The sequence below is a fragment of the Nicotiana tabacum genome, chromosome 19, assembly GCF_000715075.1.
Source record: "Nicotiana tabacum cultivar K326 chromosome 19, ASM71507v2, whole genome shotgun sequence".
NCBI classification, from domain to species: domain Eukaryota; kingdom Viridiplantae; phylum Streptophyta; class Magnoliopsida; order Solanales; family Solanaceae; genus Nicotiana; species Nicotiana tabacum.
In genome coordinates, this window is record NC_134098.1 from 70104958 (window position 1) to 70121694 (window position 16737).

Consider the following 16737-nt stretch of genomic DNA (forward strand, 5'->3'; position numbering starts at 1 on the left):
TATCGGGATTGAAGAAAGGTAATCTATTTTCTGGATAATGTTAACACTCAATTGAAAAATAAGAACATCTCAACATATCGTAAAAATTAATACAAACTCAATTATTTGGGCAGGTATTGCATTTGATGAACCTGCTTCGCAATCAATTATTGAAGGTGATTGTTATTAGGGATAGAATAATGTATGAAGAGTATGTGAAAAATTCACAAATATTACGGTATAAATATGTTTAAATTTTGTTTCTATTATTAATTTTAATTAGTATGCCATATGCAACGAGATCGCATGTTGAACTAAGACATCACCTCATAGCGCAAATAAAAGAATCGGTGATTGTAAAGATCGTCTAATATAGATTGCTCACAAATAAGCGATTTAGATTAGTGAAAAGTCGATTTCAAATATGCTTTGGGGATTCACCCCTACTTAAGCAAGTCAAATCGTTTGAAAACTACGATATTTTTTGAACTACATGTATTTGTAAATGAATATTTTATACTAAAAAGTCAATGACATTTCATATGAACAGCCATATATCTTTTTTATTTCACAACCTTTGATTGATACAAAAATATTATTTAAGCATGTTGATATCACAATCTCTAAAATATTTTAAAAAATAAATTACAAGACAGTATAATATTAAGCGATTTAAGAAATAAAATAGGCGATAAACATTACAAACAACATGAACAACCTCATCATTTTTACTCCACAAATTTTAAATTATTTAACAAACTTAAGTTTTCTAAAGAATATTGTTTAAGCGTATAGATATCACAATCTCCGAAATATTTTTCAAGGAGGTCCCCTTTCATATTGAAAACATGATCGATCTTCGCCTAACATCATACGTGTGACCAACCATTCACACCCAATCAATAAAATTCCATCAAATAATCGATTCGGTTCTGTACTGTTCGGAGAGGCATCCTCAAAATATTGTAGTTAACTAATGCTAATTTGTATATTAATAAACTTATGCTGATATATTTTTTCTGGGTAGGAGCTCTTCTAAAACCCAAACCAAAAGACCCCTATAATTTAAGGAAGTTCAAGTGAACCAGTAGAAATTCAGCATTAGATCCGACACTCCTAAGCCACAACTTTATATACGCTCATTAACACGTGTAGAGGCTCGAACCATACAAATTAACCCACTCGCTCGAGCACACCTGGGTCCCACGCGCGCCATCACTCGAAACACAACCATAGACTTCCTCTGCACACACAACACCCAAATTCTCTATCTCCTCTCTATGTGAATCTCTGGCGTACGTCCTCTGCAAATTTTAATTTTCTTTTAGACTCGTTTTTTTGGGGTTGAGATGCATAACCTGATCCAGTGAAGAAAAATCGGCCATGTTTGGGCTAAATTTGAAGCGCTGCGGAGTAGATAACTATTGTCGGTTTTACAGCTATGTTTGATTGGAACGACGAAGAGGTGCGTTTAAGTTTCTTCAGCTTGAATGTAGTGAGTGTAGTACTACTATTATTTTAATATATTCAACTTATTTTATTTATTTGGTACGATGATGACATGAGTTCGAGGTTATATGGAGAAACATGTTGAGTGAGTATTCATGTAGCCGACGCCAATTTGTTTGGTACCGAGTCATAGTTGTTGTTTTCTTTAATGGCATGGGATAAAGGTAAAGCTAAGGAGAAGATGAATGAGAATTGAACCCTGCACCTCAAAACGGTGCAAGGTAAGATCTGCTACCACCAGGCTTGCGCTTGAAGCTATCACCAGTAGGCTCGCATTCGATCTTCATTCAGTTATTATTTTTAATTGAATTATCACAATCATTAATTAAAAAAAAATTTGAATAACAATTTCCTGGGTTTTCTTTCCTACTTTTGTAATTCTGTTAAATTGAGAATGCCGATAAGTAAGCTGTTTTTAGCTGTTCAACATCCATTTCCTTAGGTGAAATCATAGCTTCAAAAGAGCTTGTTTGATGTTGCAGGACTAACCAAGTCAGTGAGATAACTTGGAGGACTAAGTTGGCTTGAGTGGTAAATATAAGGATACATTAGAGCCAGTTTGGCTTGGTTTTTGGATGACGGGAATGTGCATTTTTCATCATTAAGGGATTAATACTAATTTGTCTGTTCAACATTACCCGTAGAATTCTCAATTCTCCCTTGTTCCTTCTACAATCAACCACCTCTTTTTCCATTGGAGCTGAATCTAAGATTGGTCTCCCCTCCATGAGTGCATTATGAGAGGTCGATATTGTCTCAATCAGCACCTTCTTTAGTTTATTCTTATAGATGCTTCCCACCAGACTAATAGGCTTGTAATCTATGATACTTGTCCCCACTCCCCTTTTGGGATAATAGTTATGAAGGATGTGTTGAAACTTCTTTCAAACTTGTCAGTATCTTGAAAACTCTGTTAAAAGAAACCAAAGGTGAATCTGTCGGTCCAGGAGCCTTGTCTCCCCCATAACGCTCCGCCTCCTCCCTCACCTCCTTTTCTCTATAAATCCTCTCCAACCACTCCCTCTTTTCTTCTCCTTTTTGATTGAAAACTGCCCAGCCCTAGCTTCGGTCTCCAAATCGCTTCCTCTCTATATAACCGTTCATAAAACCTCATGTCATCTCCTCCTCACATAGAATATGACTCTATCTAACTAATTTTGTTGTTTCACCAATAAAATTACAACTCATTGATGGTGTGCTTTCCTGTTTCACCATTAGTTGGGTTATAAAATATGACATCATTCTTTGGTAGAAACCCTTTCTTTTCAGTCCAATGTCAGAAAGCAAGCACTCACTTTGCTTAATGCATGCGGGGAATTATGCTAGTTCAGCTCCACTAATGCTGACTTGCTTTTCTGTTTTGCTAGTATGCCTTCTCCAGATTTGAAGATTTGATGGTATACTAAAGCTGGTCTATATGTGAATTATAATATAATTCTATTATCGTCACTTTTGCCTCGCCTTGATGATTAAGTTAGTATTTGCTTCACATCACTGATTGAGAAGACAAGTCGCAGACGAGATCACAAAATTTCCGTAGTGTTGACTACTGAAGTGTTTTTCCTCTCCTTTTATGCATCACTCGCCTACATATATAAACGCGTGCTTACTAATATGCATTTCTCTATGACTTTAAGCGCTGTACATTTTACTTTCAAGTTATTATACTTGCATTTACTTCTGACACATTTCTTACTTGAATCAGCTAACGGATATAATATGGAGTGATACTGGTCAGAGCGATGACCACACAGTGCCATATCCTGACGGAAGTGAAAAGGAAGCTCCAGCTTATAAAGATAACATTAAGAAGGAATGGGATGTGGAAGCTTCTAGTTTCAAGCCTACTGATCAGAAGAAACCTACAACTAAAACTGATCTGAGTAATATTAAACTAGACGGCAGTTCCAAACATGACACTGGCGGAGCTGCTATCACAGCTGGATACAGGGTGGAATCAAGCGCTGATTTTTCATTGACCAATGCTACAAAAAGTAATCAAGATTCCTTGGGTGGTAAAGCATCTAATTATCTGACAGAAGTTTCAAAACAAGAATGTTTTAGAGGTGCTAATGCTAATGTTTCTAGTCTTTTGCAGGAAATAAATAACCTTCAGTCATAGTTAAAAATTGGATTTCTTGCTAATAAAAAAAGAAACAAGTTAAATGTTGGATTTAACTGATCATCCTTCTGACCAGATGAGAGAAATCGGCTTGATGATGATTTTCGAGTTTTTCACCATCAGAGTGAGGGCCTGGAGCAAGATGATTTTATTGATTATGGCTGGGCTAACATTGGAAGTTTTGATGACCTTGATAAGATATTTAGGTAATGCTGACATTACCTTTCTTTCTCTGTTCTTTCTGACTCGTGTATTGCTGTGAAATATATAGGCTTGTATATGTCACTTTTTGTACTGCAGTTGTTTCGGCATCCCGTCATTTCCTTTGATCATTCACAATTTTAAAGCAGAGTCTGGGGACGGAACTTTGTGTTTTTGAGGCAACATGGAAAATTTTGCTTATGAACTGCAAAGTTATTTGATGAAAATAATATTTTATTGATATGATACGATTTTCAAGCTACATCTATACAAAAATAGAGAAACTTATACAATGTACAAGCTGTAGAAATTATAAGTTAATCCAAACTGTCTGTCCTTCTAAATTGGCATTTAATTACTCTTGGAAAATCACTAACATGCAATCGGGCTCTCCGTAGAAACAGCTAACCTGGGAAATCACTAACATACTACTGGCACTGTGAAAACAGCAGACCTGATGCTGATCCTATGGGGCATTGAGACTGAGAAATGTAATACTGTACTTGCGCTTGATGGGTTGTGGGTAACTAAAGGAGATAATGATGTGAAGCATATAGAAGCAAAAGTGGGAATGAACGATGGCTGTTCTCCAGCATGTTGGAAATTCACGTAAATGCACTTGGAAAGATGAGGGAAGGAAAGGGTCTTGTAGTTCTCCTAGAATCCCCTTGGAAACCCTCAAGGTTAGGTTGTAGAAAGCATCATAGGTAACAAATGCTTCAAGAAAATTCTATAGCAATCAAATCATGGTCATCAACAAGATGTTGAATTAGAACATTGGTATCTAGAAATGTGCATGCATTCCTAGAATTGTAATTCAATAATTAGAAAAAGTAACAAAAATCAGTCAAGTATGGTGGTAAGTATTTCTGCTGCTTCTAGGTTTATGATGACAATTACTTGTGCCGAAACCTGCCAAAGGTTTCTACAATTGGTTAGTGTTGTGCAAGAGCGGATAAATGCAAAAGAGGGATAACAGGGCCACACTTAAATTTATGTGACAATCAAAAGAAAGTAAAGATGGAGGGCTACATAGGCATTCTATTTGCAATGGGAAGTTAAAATTTGACACTGAAATTTCTGCAACTCAAGATGAACTGATGCATGGCAAAACAAATGAGTAGAATAAATTGGCTTCTGGTGAAGTTTAGTCGGTGTTTGGACAATATTTCGTTGAAGTTGAAAAAAAGATTATTTGAATTTGAAGTTGAAAAAGAGTATTATTTGTTCATTGTTTAAGATCATGAATCTTTTCATTTATCTGTATCCTTGTTTTCTTGATTGGTGTTCTTTTCTTGGTTTTCTCCTTTTAATTGGGTTTTAGTGGCTTTCTATTCTACAAGCGTTCGGTGCTGCTCATGCTACTAAGCACATGATCATAGGCCTTTTCGAGGTCTAATTTGCATAGAACGCCTGAATCTCCTTCCTTTCTTCTACAGATGCCTCATTTGCTACTAGAGTCATGCTTAGTTCTGTCTATTCTCAACAAATCATTCAAGGAATATGACACTATTTCATCTAATATTTTTTAGTCTATTTGAGAGTGCTTAAATTGTAAATGCACTCTACTAGGCTAATAGCTTCCTTAATATTTGATGCTCCCTCTCTCTTAGAAATGAGAGCAGTAAAGTTTGAGCTAATGCTTCTCTTAAACTACTGTGACTCCTAAATGATTCCACTGTCTCCATAATTTCTCCCTTCACCACATCCCATCGTTGTTGGGAAAAGCTAACGTGAAGCATCCGATCCCGATGCTTCTCCCCCCCCCCCCCAACAAACACACACCTTCATAGCTTCCTTCTCCGTGCTCTAATTTCTCCCTCTCCTACCTTATTTGACTAAGGCCTTATTTGTTTTTATTAAGATTAAGACGTCTGAATCTGAATACACATCTGAACATTAAGATGTGCAATATGATTTAGACGTCTGAATTTGAATACGCATCTCAATATTAAGATGTTATATTAAGAACTGAATATTTAATAATTAAGATTGTTTGTTTTCTCAGCATCGGAATATATAAAATTTATTTTTATTAAAAAATTAATAATATAAATTCAAAATAAAATACTAAGTAATCTAATATTATATGAATAAAAGATTTTTTTAAAAATATATAGTGATTGGTAGTGGTGAGGCCTAACAAAGATAGTTGTGGCCTTGTGGGTGAACTGGGGTAGTGAATGGTGGTAGTGTTGGCTGATGGTGGTGATTGTGGGCAGTAGTTAGTGGTGATGGTGGATGGTAGTAGTTGTTAACAATTGTTGTTGATGGAGGTGGTGACTAGTAACGGTGAATAATGATATATAATGGAGGCTGATAGTGATAATGGTTAGTAGTAATGGGTGGTTGTTATGGCAATGGTGGTTGGTGATGATGGTAGTAAATGGTGATTAGTGGTGGTGACACCTGAGTGTGGTGATTGACAGCGATGGTGGCTGTGACTGATGATGGTTGTTGTGAGTGGTGGTGGTGGGTGGTGTAGTTTATAATAGTGGGTGGTGCTGGCGGTAGGTGATAATAGTGGTAGCGGCAACAATGGTGGTTAGCTATGAAAGTGTATGGAGTAATGGTGAAATGTCATCTTTGCATAAATTTTTGAATATACAACATCTTAATGATATTAAGACTTTGTTATAAATCTTAATCATTATGATCTATTCAGACCCATAAGTGATTGTAAAATGAAAAAAATAACTTAATGGTTAAGATCTAAATAATTAAGATTCAAATCTAAAATACAAACATACTTAATGACTGAGATCTGAAAATTTAGACCTCTATTAAGTGCAAACAAATGAGGCCTAAACCTTGTCTCACCCAGGATAGGTCTCCATTCCTCCTTTTCTTTGTACAATTGGGAAAAAACCTATTATTGTCTCCTTTTCCCCTTCCGATCCCTCCTATACGAATTCACCCACTTCTATGGTCTCCACTAAATTATTGCATGAACTGTACTTTGTGTGTGCTAGATAGGAATATATCTTAAAGTATTGTGTGTTATGCAGTTTTCAGTAACAAAAGCATGCTAGATAGGAATTTATCTTAAAATTTTGTCTGTTATGCGACATAGTTATATATATCTTCGATGGAGTTTAGATCATCCGTGGTTATATTCGTCCGACTCAATATCCTCACAACTGATATTTTGCAGCAACAGCGACCCAATATTTGGAGATACAAGCCTTCCTAACACTCACGATCTATGGTCATCTAGTAAAGATGTGACAAGCAGTTCAGATAAGTCGGTTCCCCTATCTATTGACTCTCTGAGTTTGGCTCTAGGATCTCCGCGAAGCCCATCAGAAAGATTAGAAGTTAAAGCAGAATACAGGCTAGATCAGGAGAAGTCCTCCACTGGTGATGAAGAGAATGCTAGTGATATCACATCTAATGTGCATCTGTCTACTGATGCTAGGGACCATGGTGGAGGCAAAAGTGTGCTTTTACCGAATGAAAAGGTAATGGTACCGGATCTACAACTATCTCATACCAATTGTATTTTCTTCAGTATGTAAACGATTGTATCTCTTGTTCAATAATTTTTTAAAGCAAAAAGGATACATGTTGTAGCTTGAACAGACAACTTCGCAGATAGGAGGATAGGGTCTACCATTTAAATGCTGGAACTATCACAGTCCCCGCTAGATCTTAGAAGGATTAGTTTTTAATGTTCCCTAGTTCACCAGTGAGAACTAATCCACAATAACTCACTTATTACATAGGGATGATCTTTCATTTTCACCCCTTCCACTTCTTGTTGGGTAAGTAATATAAAGGTAGTATGAAAAGAAGTTTAGATAGAAAACTGGATTCAGGTCTTCAAAGAAGATTTAGGCAAGAGACATGCATGATAATTATTTGTCTCATGGTGCTAGTTATAATTGTGCACTGTGACTGTATTGATTGGTATTTGTTCATAGGAAGTATCAAGATTTCTACCTAAGCTGGACTGAAGCCTAACATCACATATACAATGACAACAACAACAACAACAACAACAACTAGGCCTCAGTCCCTAACCTCACATATAATCGATGATATATTGTTTCTTCAGATATTCTAGCAGAGAAGAGTCTGTAGGAGAGATGTCATAATCACTTGTAGTATTAAGTCATCCCCTCTTGCTGCCAATGTTTTTCCCTCATACCATTGGTATATATGTGCTTATCTGTATGCATTTCACAATTGCTAAGCAGGTTAAGGAAGATATGAGGTTAAATTAAGACAAACGTTCTTCTTTGAAATGTGTTATCTTTTCTTTCACAAATTTTTTTCTGCAGAGATTGGTAGAGCCAGAAATGGGTTTCAAAATTTACTGAGAAAAAAAGAGGGTCTATGACAAACTATCTTGCTTAACTGATTTCCACGTTATTCAATTTTCTTCAGACATCAAAATAGAAGTTTCTCATTCATCAAGTTCTTTCATATCCAGTTAAGAGAAAAAGAGAATCTCTAATTTTCGATCTAATTGGCAAAGCCTACTTCATATAGCTGGTGAAATAATCTTTATAGTTTCTTCAGATCATTAAATAACTTTTAGTAAGAGAAGTTGTGAAGCAAAGATTAAGAGTTTCGTGGATAAAATAGCTCCAAGATGCAAACCTTATATTTCTGCAAAAGAACAATAAGGCATCTTGCGGAGATGGTTGTTTCTGGGGTGCTCTATGTAACATTTTGTACCATCTTGGTACTTATTAATGAAGCTTTTACCTTATAAAAAAAATAAGACATCTTGCGGAAGAAAAGTTCGTTATTGACTTTGTGATGATTATGACCACATATATTTAAAGACAATGCTGCACATAGCCCTCTCTCTCCCCTGCCATTTTTCTTTTTTCTTCCTTTGTTTACGGTAAAATTTGTTGAACATTTGATTCCTCCAATCCACAATGTGGTGTATTATTTTCTGATCTTTTGTTAATTAACGCATAACTTGTGTCCAACTTTGTAAAATTATGATATAAATGGGAAAGAGAATACGTGTAGTGGACCCAGATTGTTACGGGGATGTGGTTGTACTTAAAATCATGGCTTTCAGGAATAATGAGAGCTTTCTATTCAGTTGTTCTGTACTTTCTCCTTTTTCCTGTTTCCTTTTTCCTTTTTTTTTAGTTTATGTAGGTAGCATTTTCAAATGGCTCTACAAGCTCTTCTTTTTATATGGTAAATAATTTTTTTTCTCATAATATATTTTTTGGACATAGTCAATGAGGATTTATATAGTTGACTCCAACATGTTTGGGACTGAGGCATAGTTGTTGTTATGGGAAAATCTCCCATATACAAGCAATATACCAAAAAGTAGAGAATCTACAACATAATATAATTCTCTATGAAGGACACCCAATATTCTATTCATACTGGAACCTCATTGGTGTAGCCAAAAAAAAAAAAAAAAGCGAGAAATGAGAGGCGATTCCAGTATTCCTAAGTGTACATGACTATTCTCTATCCCATCAAAAGCTCTCGTATTTCTTTCCTTCCACAGGACCCACATAAATACTAGCGGCGCAACATCCCAGGCTCTTCGACCTCTCTTCTTCTTAGTTTCTAGCTGGAAAGTGCTTTTGTCACTGTGCACATGGCTTTACAAGCTTTATCACAGTTTTTCTTCAACTCTCTTTCCTTAGGTGGTCGGCATTGTGAATTTGGGAAGTAAATCAAAATGCTATTATTGGTGCTTCATGTTGCAAATGTTCAAGTGGAAACTCACTTGTGGTGTGAGTTTTTGAGATGGTTCGGGATGCAATGGCGATGTGGAAATAGTGAAGGAAGCACTATCCAGCTTGGAATTTCAAAAGAAGGAAGAGACATCAAGGAGCTTGGAGGTTGCCCCACTAAGCACTCATGTGGTTCCAGCGGAAGGAAAACAAAAGGAGAGCTTTTGATGGCATAGAGTATGACTGTACATTTAAGGAATAGCCTCTCATTCCTAGTTTCTTTTTGGTGAACTCATGCGGTTTCAGTATATATAGAAGGCTGAGTGTCGTTCGTTGAGAATCATAGTATGCTGTAGATCCTTTACCTTTAGGTATACTGCTTGTGCACGGGAGATTTTCCCATTATTAATAACATTATTTACCTTATAAGAAAATCATATCTGCATACTTTTTCTACAAAGGAAAAGTTTGCTTCTAATAAATCTTGGACATAACGTAAATCTAGAGGACAATAACTGGAAACTTATTTTGCTTCGGTGAAATTGTGGAATTATTCTTGGATATCATAGTAATCACTCACTAAGGATCCACCTTGTAAAACTGTGAAGTAATTGGGCATAACTCTACTTACGTCAACATGGATTGTCATCCCTCAAGGAAAGGTGGACAAAGAAAAATATCCCCCCCCCCCCACCCCCCACTTGCATGCGAAACTAAATTTGAGTATGCTGATTTGAGTAAGTGTCATATATTTATTGCGTTTTTTGTTTTTGAACGTCAAAGTGTTGTTTTCGTGTGTAAAGGGAAATAAGCAGGAAAGAATATTGAAGGGTCGATTTAAATTAGAACAAGAAGGTGAACTTGCTCAGTTGCAGGAATTATGCAGATCTTTGTCTCCTCAAGTGAACAAGTTTGGCATGCCATATGTAACGAATCAACCTTATCTCGCTTCAGAGCTCAGTCAACAGAGCCAGCTTCAAGGACCAGAATGTTTGCAGCACAAACATTTCCCAGGTCCACTTTTTGCTTCTTCTACCTATGGGGATATGGGGAATCACTATTCTCCCATGCCTGTCTTGTCACAGGTCCATTCTGGACAAGCAAGCCATCAGCGCGTCCTTTCAAGTTATAAAGCTTCTCCAGGCAATTCAAATCATTTCAGCAAGTCTCTAGATGCTTCGTCAAAACCTTTGATGATGACACCTCAGGAAAAAATTGAAAAACTGAGAAGGCGACAGCAATTGAGAGCAATGCTTGCCATTCAGAAACAGCAGCAGCAGTTTAGCTATCAAATGGTATCCCCTGAACAATCTGCAAAGCAAGGAGGATCTGTTGAAGAGAATTTGAGTTGCATCCCTTCTCTTGACCCGACCTCACCTTTGGAACAGGGCGACTCCAACACCGTTTGTTTGGCAGTTGAAGAATCCTCAGTGGAAGACACGGCACTATATCTTCTTCGGGATGTTATCTCAAAGGTTCGTGCTCGCACTGCCACCAAATAAAGTTTCATGGTATTATTTCTTCTCCACAGAATCTTAATGGTCAAATGGATGGTTCCTTTCAGTTGGACCTCCAAATAAGACTTTGTATCAGAGATAGCTTGTTCCGACTGGCTCAAAGTGCTACACAGAGGCAATGTGGCAATGATAGTTGCAGCTCCAAGAAGGGTGGAATAGAAGTCAGCATCGAAGAAATAAACACCAATAACAGGTTTGTACCTAAGTATAATTAACACTCTCTCACAATTGAATTATGGTTCTTGTTCGCCAGAAGCAATCTAGCAACCTCATTCCAGTGACTCTCTGTTCTAGGGAATACAAGAGCCTGCATGTAAAAAGCTTTCCTAATATGACCTGCATCACAAAAATCTCCATTGAATATATTCATAGATGTTCCTAGCCACGAGATTTGAGGGGTTTGCTCTTAATGTCAAGCCTTCATGCTTCTTGCTTTGCCAAAGGAATGCATAAATATGTCTGTTTTTAAAGAAGTGTATGTAATAATGGTTTGTTAAAGGCCAATCATTTTTAGATTATAGCATTTTTAGATTTTTTTTGGGGGGGGGGGGGGGGAGTAACTGTTGTCAAAGACTCGCTTTAGGCACGCTTAAGCCCGGAATCTAGGTGCAAAACCAATTGAGCACTTTGCCTTGCTTATCCAGCGCATCAGTGCAAGTACTAAGGCACTTATGTGTGCATCTGATCACCCATGGGCTGTGTCTTGTAGAGGGAGGCACTAAACAATAATTATAATTTTTTCAATTCTTTTGTCCATATAATTGTTTCTAGTGTTTATAGTTAATTTTCTTGACTTATATACTCATATAAAGTTTTTATTTTCTTCTACATTTGCGCTTTTCTTAATTAAAGTACGTGCTTCATTTTATGCTCTAGGTTTAAAACCCCAACAGATCTGAGATCCTTTTTTTTTTTTAAACTTTAGCCTTTCATAATACTAAGAGAGATGGATAATTGCAATGTATTGATCTAACTTACTTGTGGGCACTCAACTTGTATCTATCGCAACTACTCCTTCCGTCCCAACTTATTTTGGTACTCTTTCAAGATCGAGGTGGTGACACATACGTATTTGCAAATCAAAAAAGTTTGAGTCGGTGAAACAGCTTGTATTTGCTAATCAATAAGTTGACTTGATGTGCCAGAAAACTAAAGGAAATGAATAGTCAGGATAGTCTTGCCAGAGCAGTAGCTAAAATCTTTAAACTGTATTTCATCTCCAGTAAACTGCTAGCTTACTTAAAGCCATTGAACTCTAACTCATTTCCAGTAAAAATCTATTGTGCTCTGCTCTACATAGTGTGCTGAAATACTTGATATTCTTCGGTGTTCAAGGTCATAGTAAATTTTTACAGATTTCTTAACTTTGATCTTTAGGTCCTTTCATACTCTTTCAAGCCTTGTTCATTCACAATTGCCTTGTACCGTGATTCTGAATTCAGTTTCTGCTGTACTTCTTGATAGACCTGTTGTTTCTTACTTGTTCAAGTAACCAAATTTCCTCAGATGTGGATACAGTAATATGAAGCTGATCTTTAGTCCTTTTTTGAAGCAGTTCGATCAGCATTGGTGAATTTTTTAGTGTCCCTTCTTGTATTCTCCTCGAAGTACAGACCTTTGACAAATGTCCTCTTTAAAAACCTCAAGATTCTATAAAATTCCTCTGCAAGTTGTTTATGTGGATCATCATAGATTAACTTACCATACTGATGGAAAAACTAAAACCGGATCTAGTAGGGGAAGGATAAATTAGTTTCTCAACCAGCGTTTTGATTTCTCCCCTTTTCTACCAGTGTGCTATTCTCTTTAGACCCCAAATTGGTGGTTGAATACATTATGGTAGTAGCATGCTTGCAACCAAGAATTCCTATTTCTTTTAACAGGTTTTGAACAATACTTTCTAACAGAAAGAAATTCGATCTCTTGATCGAACCACTCCATTCCTAGAAGATACAACAACAACAAGTGTAATCCCATATAGTGGGGTCTGAGGAGGGTAGTGTATATGTAGACCTTGCCCTTTCCCTTGTGGAGGTAGAGAAGTTGTTTTCAATAGACCCGCATAAGCAAAACAATAATGAAAAAGAAATACGGTGGTGTAGAAGTCATGAAAAGAAGCAGTAACAACAACAAAATAATAAGATGACTGAAGAGAAAGAAACAACACGTAGTAGTAGAAATCTAAGAATAAGAAAATACGAGAATACATATTAATACTACTGGCATGGAAAAGAAGAACTAACAGAAACAGAATTAGATGTGGTTAGAGCTTCGTGTTGGCCTGGATCAACCATCTATTTGTGCGCATATATATGATGTAATTCAATTTCAAAATTAAAGTTAATTAGAAATATTATACTTCTTTGTTAAGGTGTAAAAAAAATGACAAGTTTAGTAGTTATTTTATTGATGTTCAGAAAGTATTCTCTCGATCTAAGAAGTATTAAGTAGCTAATTCTATATTCAAATTAAAGCTGAAATTAAATTTGTATACTGCAGAATTGAACAAGAAATTGAAAAATATAACATCTACTTGATTTAGTACCACCAAATTGAAGTAGCAAAGGTGAAGGAACAACTGATACGACTTCCTCTGATCATTGAATTGTATGCAATAAAAATGTTTCTTTCATCAAATAGCTTCATAATTTGGCAGTTGTTGCAAAGATGCATTATCTGCTTCATCTCTGCTTTTGTAGTTCTACCGTTTGATGCATGATGAGTGGAAGACTGCATTCTTTTCCTTTAAACAAAGTTCTCTCTCCAGAATGCCGTTTTGCACTAGCAGCCTGTCTAGATCAGGTTGATTATTCAGCATCTACCCAGAATTGTACTTAAACTTGTTAAAAATTTAAGCTCAAATCCCTAGTTATCCAAAGGCACGTGCATACACCACTTATAGGAACAAAGACCCTGCCATTTTCCATTTCCTGATCTCTTGTTTGCCAATGCAGTCTTGTTTAATAGAGCTTATTGAAGTCAGTAGAATTATTCATTAACTTCAGTACTTATCAGTTTCCAAGAGAGCCCATGCAACGAGAATTTAATATTCGTGGGAATGGTTTCTTCATGATTGTGAATTGAGCTAAATCCTAGCAACAACTTACTGCTTCATGCATTTTAGAACTGACCTCAGCTTTGTAGTGTGTCCCATACTCTCGAGTACTCATCCTTATGTAAGTTTTGGATTTACATTAAATTATGATCTTGGATAGCTGTGAGATTGCAGCTCTAGTATCCTTGTTCATTCATATTCATCTAGGGGAACATAGGTCGTTTCCAGGGCTTTGTGATCATATTCATCATTTTTCTGTTTCCATTTTGTTACAGAATTGCGAGACCGCCCAATGTAGAGACTGAGACAAATCCAGTAGACCGCATTGTGGCTCATCTGCTCTTCCATAATCCCTCGGAGTTGACATCAAAACTTGCTGAAATTCCGAAATCATCAATGTCTGCCATACTCAAATGTGAAAGAAAAGCAATTGGTTCACAGAGCTTTTCGAGCAGCTTTTTACACCAGAATTCTGAAACTGATCCAATCACAGCTCACCAGGGACTAAAAACTTCTACCTCTCATAATGAAGTGGATAAACTGAACAGTAGCCCCTGCCTTGAGACTTCTGAGAATGCATCAAACAATGAAGGAGCAGATGGCAGAGTTATTGGGTTTGAAGCCGCCTCATGAAACCATCCTATTGTCAAATATATACAAGGGTAATCGCTTCTCCATTTATCCTATGATTGTAACACTTGATCCATGGCTGAACAAATCCACTAGTAATGAGGATCTCCTCTTTCATTGTCAGCCAACTGGATACTGAGCAACCATGAGTAACCAAGATTTGACATTTTAGGAGTCTATGTTGTGCCCTGGAAGAAACCTCTTTTACACTAGTGTAATGCTTCTTCTTTTTTTCTCTTACCTTCTGTAAGAAATCTAACTGCACAGATACTTCCTGTGGGTAAATTATGTTCACACGTGCATGCTAGGCTATTACTTTTTGTTGTAATGAAGGTTCCCAAGTAATGAGCCTACCTACGTCAATGAAATTAAGTCCTAAATCCTAATATTACAATTTGACCGCGCTCAACGTGTGCCATGTGTCTGTTATTTGAGTTTTCTACTTGGAACTCCAGCCGCTGTTGTTCTAAGATGATACATACGCATTTGTAAGGTTGTTAGACAACATGGATGCGGTAGATGAATTTATGTTATTTGAAGTGTAAGCATTATCACTCTTCAAGTTCTTTAGCTTTGCAGAAATGCAGACGCAAGTTCATTTCTAAGATGCAACAGAACAATGTAAATTCTGCTACTTAACTCTAACAAGTCATAGAGATATTTCAATTTTCATCACAGAAACAATTTTTTTCTAAGAATTGTTTATGTTGAAATTGCACCGATATTTATAAAACTAGAGAGTAGTTAAGACTTAAAAGTGAGTGTTTGGATTGGATACAGATACGTATCCAAACGTTACCTTTTGTTCTTGCTCCCATGGATTTTTGTGTTTCTTTCATTTTCTTTTCCCTGTTTTGGTTTCATATCAACGATCTTCTTTGATACAGGTTTGTAGACGTTGACCTCAAGTTACAAAAGAGTCCTAAAACATCAAGTAAGAAGAAAAATATATGAAAACAAAGTCCGCTTGTGAATTTCAAGAAACCACTCTCCCTATATGTTGTGCCAGATTCATTCACCTTTCTCTAGGGAATCACAATTTAAGTTTGGACTGACAATTGGAGTTTAACATTTGAACTTTGTTCATTATTCCTTCCATAGACTCATAGCTACAGTCCAAAATTCGAAGGCCGTGACTGACACTCGACGTTATAAGTCCCGATGAGTGAACCCATTAACCCGACTATTAGTATCCCTATAGTTTAACCGGTGAGTAGATAGATTATCAATTAAATAATGATTATTATGAAAATTTGAGTTTGAGTTCTAACAACAACAATCCAGTATAATTCCACTAGTGGGATCTCGGGAGGGTAGTGTGTACGCAAACCTTACCACTACCCTGGGGTAGAGAGGCTGTTTCCGATAGACCCTCGGCTCCTTCCCTCCAAAAACTCCTCACCTTGCTCTTGGGGTGACTCGAACTCACAACCTCTTGGTTGGAAGTGGAGGGTGCTTACCATAGAGCAACCCACTCTTGTCTACTGCATTAACGTAATAGAAAATAATTACATAATCAAGTCACTTACTAGGTAATTACAAGTAAGATCTCTTGATAAACATTAATTATTAATCAAGTGAAAATAGAAACTACTTTGCTATCATAAGTAAAATCACATGATAGTGTAAAAAAATCTTTTCACGTCAGTATTATAACTTAAGTTTAGAAATTTACTCGTATTTTACCTTATAAGTGATCTAATTATGTAGTTATTTTCTACAATGTGTATAATTTAAACTTGTAGATTTAGTTGGAAAAAAAAAAGAGAAAGGGAAAAAGAAAAATACCCAAGAGTGATAACCCATTCAAAATTGAGAACCACAAGGTGCACCACTAGCCACGTTTAAGGCCGTTTTAAGTAAAATATCTCCACAATCTATAATATATTTAAAGATTAGCCAATTAGCCCAAGACTAAGTATCCTGAGTTTTTGAGTTGTTAATTTGAAACTTAGGACTTAGTGTCTTTTGAGCTGCTAATTTGAAATTCAGGACTAAGTGCCTGAATTTCTAAACTACTAATTTGAAATGTAGGACTAAGTGCCCTGAATTTTTAAAATG

General features: G+C 36.4%; 1 protein-coding gene across 6 annotated transcripts; it reads left to right on the forward strand.

Annotated features, from left to right (window-relative positions):
• Nucleotides 1-967: 967 nt before the first annotated feature.
• Nucleotides 968-15085, forward strand: LOC107778926 (protein LNK2). Of its 6 annotated transcripts, none has more exons than XM_075237933.1 (7): nt 968-1444; nt 3194-3503; nt 3687-3816; nt 6966-7272; nt 10278-10949; nt 11039-11184; nt 14322-15085. In XM_075237933.1, the coding sequence occupies exons 1-7, from the start codon at nt 1421-1423 to the stop codon at nt 14677-14679; spliced, it is 1947 nt and encodes a 648-aa protein (XP_075094034.1). In that variant the 5' UTR covers nt 968-1420; the 3' UTR covers nt 14680-15085. The 6 variants fall into 6 exon arrangements, with proteins under 6 accessions (XP_075094034.1, XP_075094033.1, XP_075094036.1 ...); XM_075237932.1 differs by having other exon boundaries at nt 969-1444; nt 3194-3554; XM_075237935.1 differs by having other exon boundaries at nt 969-1444; nt 3194-3554; nt 10350-10949.
• The last annotated feature ends 1652 nt before the right edge of the window (nt 15086-16737 follow it).

Bases quoted from the DNA above. Each gene is read 5' to 3' on its own strand.
- LOC107778926 (XM_075237932.1), top strand. From the start codon at position 1,421: ATGTTTGATTGGAACGACGAAGAG. The intron at 1,445-3,193 runs GTGCGTTTAAGT...TACTTGAATCAG, and splicing joins TTGATTGGAACGACGAAGAG to CTAACGGATATAATATGGAG. The intron at 11,185-14,321 runs GTTTGTACCTAA...ATTTTGTTACAG, and splicing joins GAAATAAACACCAATAACAG to AATTGCGAGACCGCCCAATG.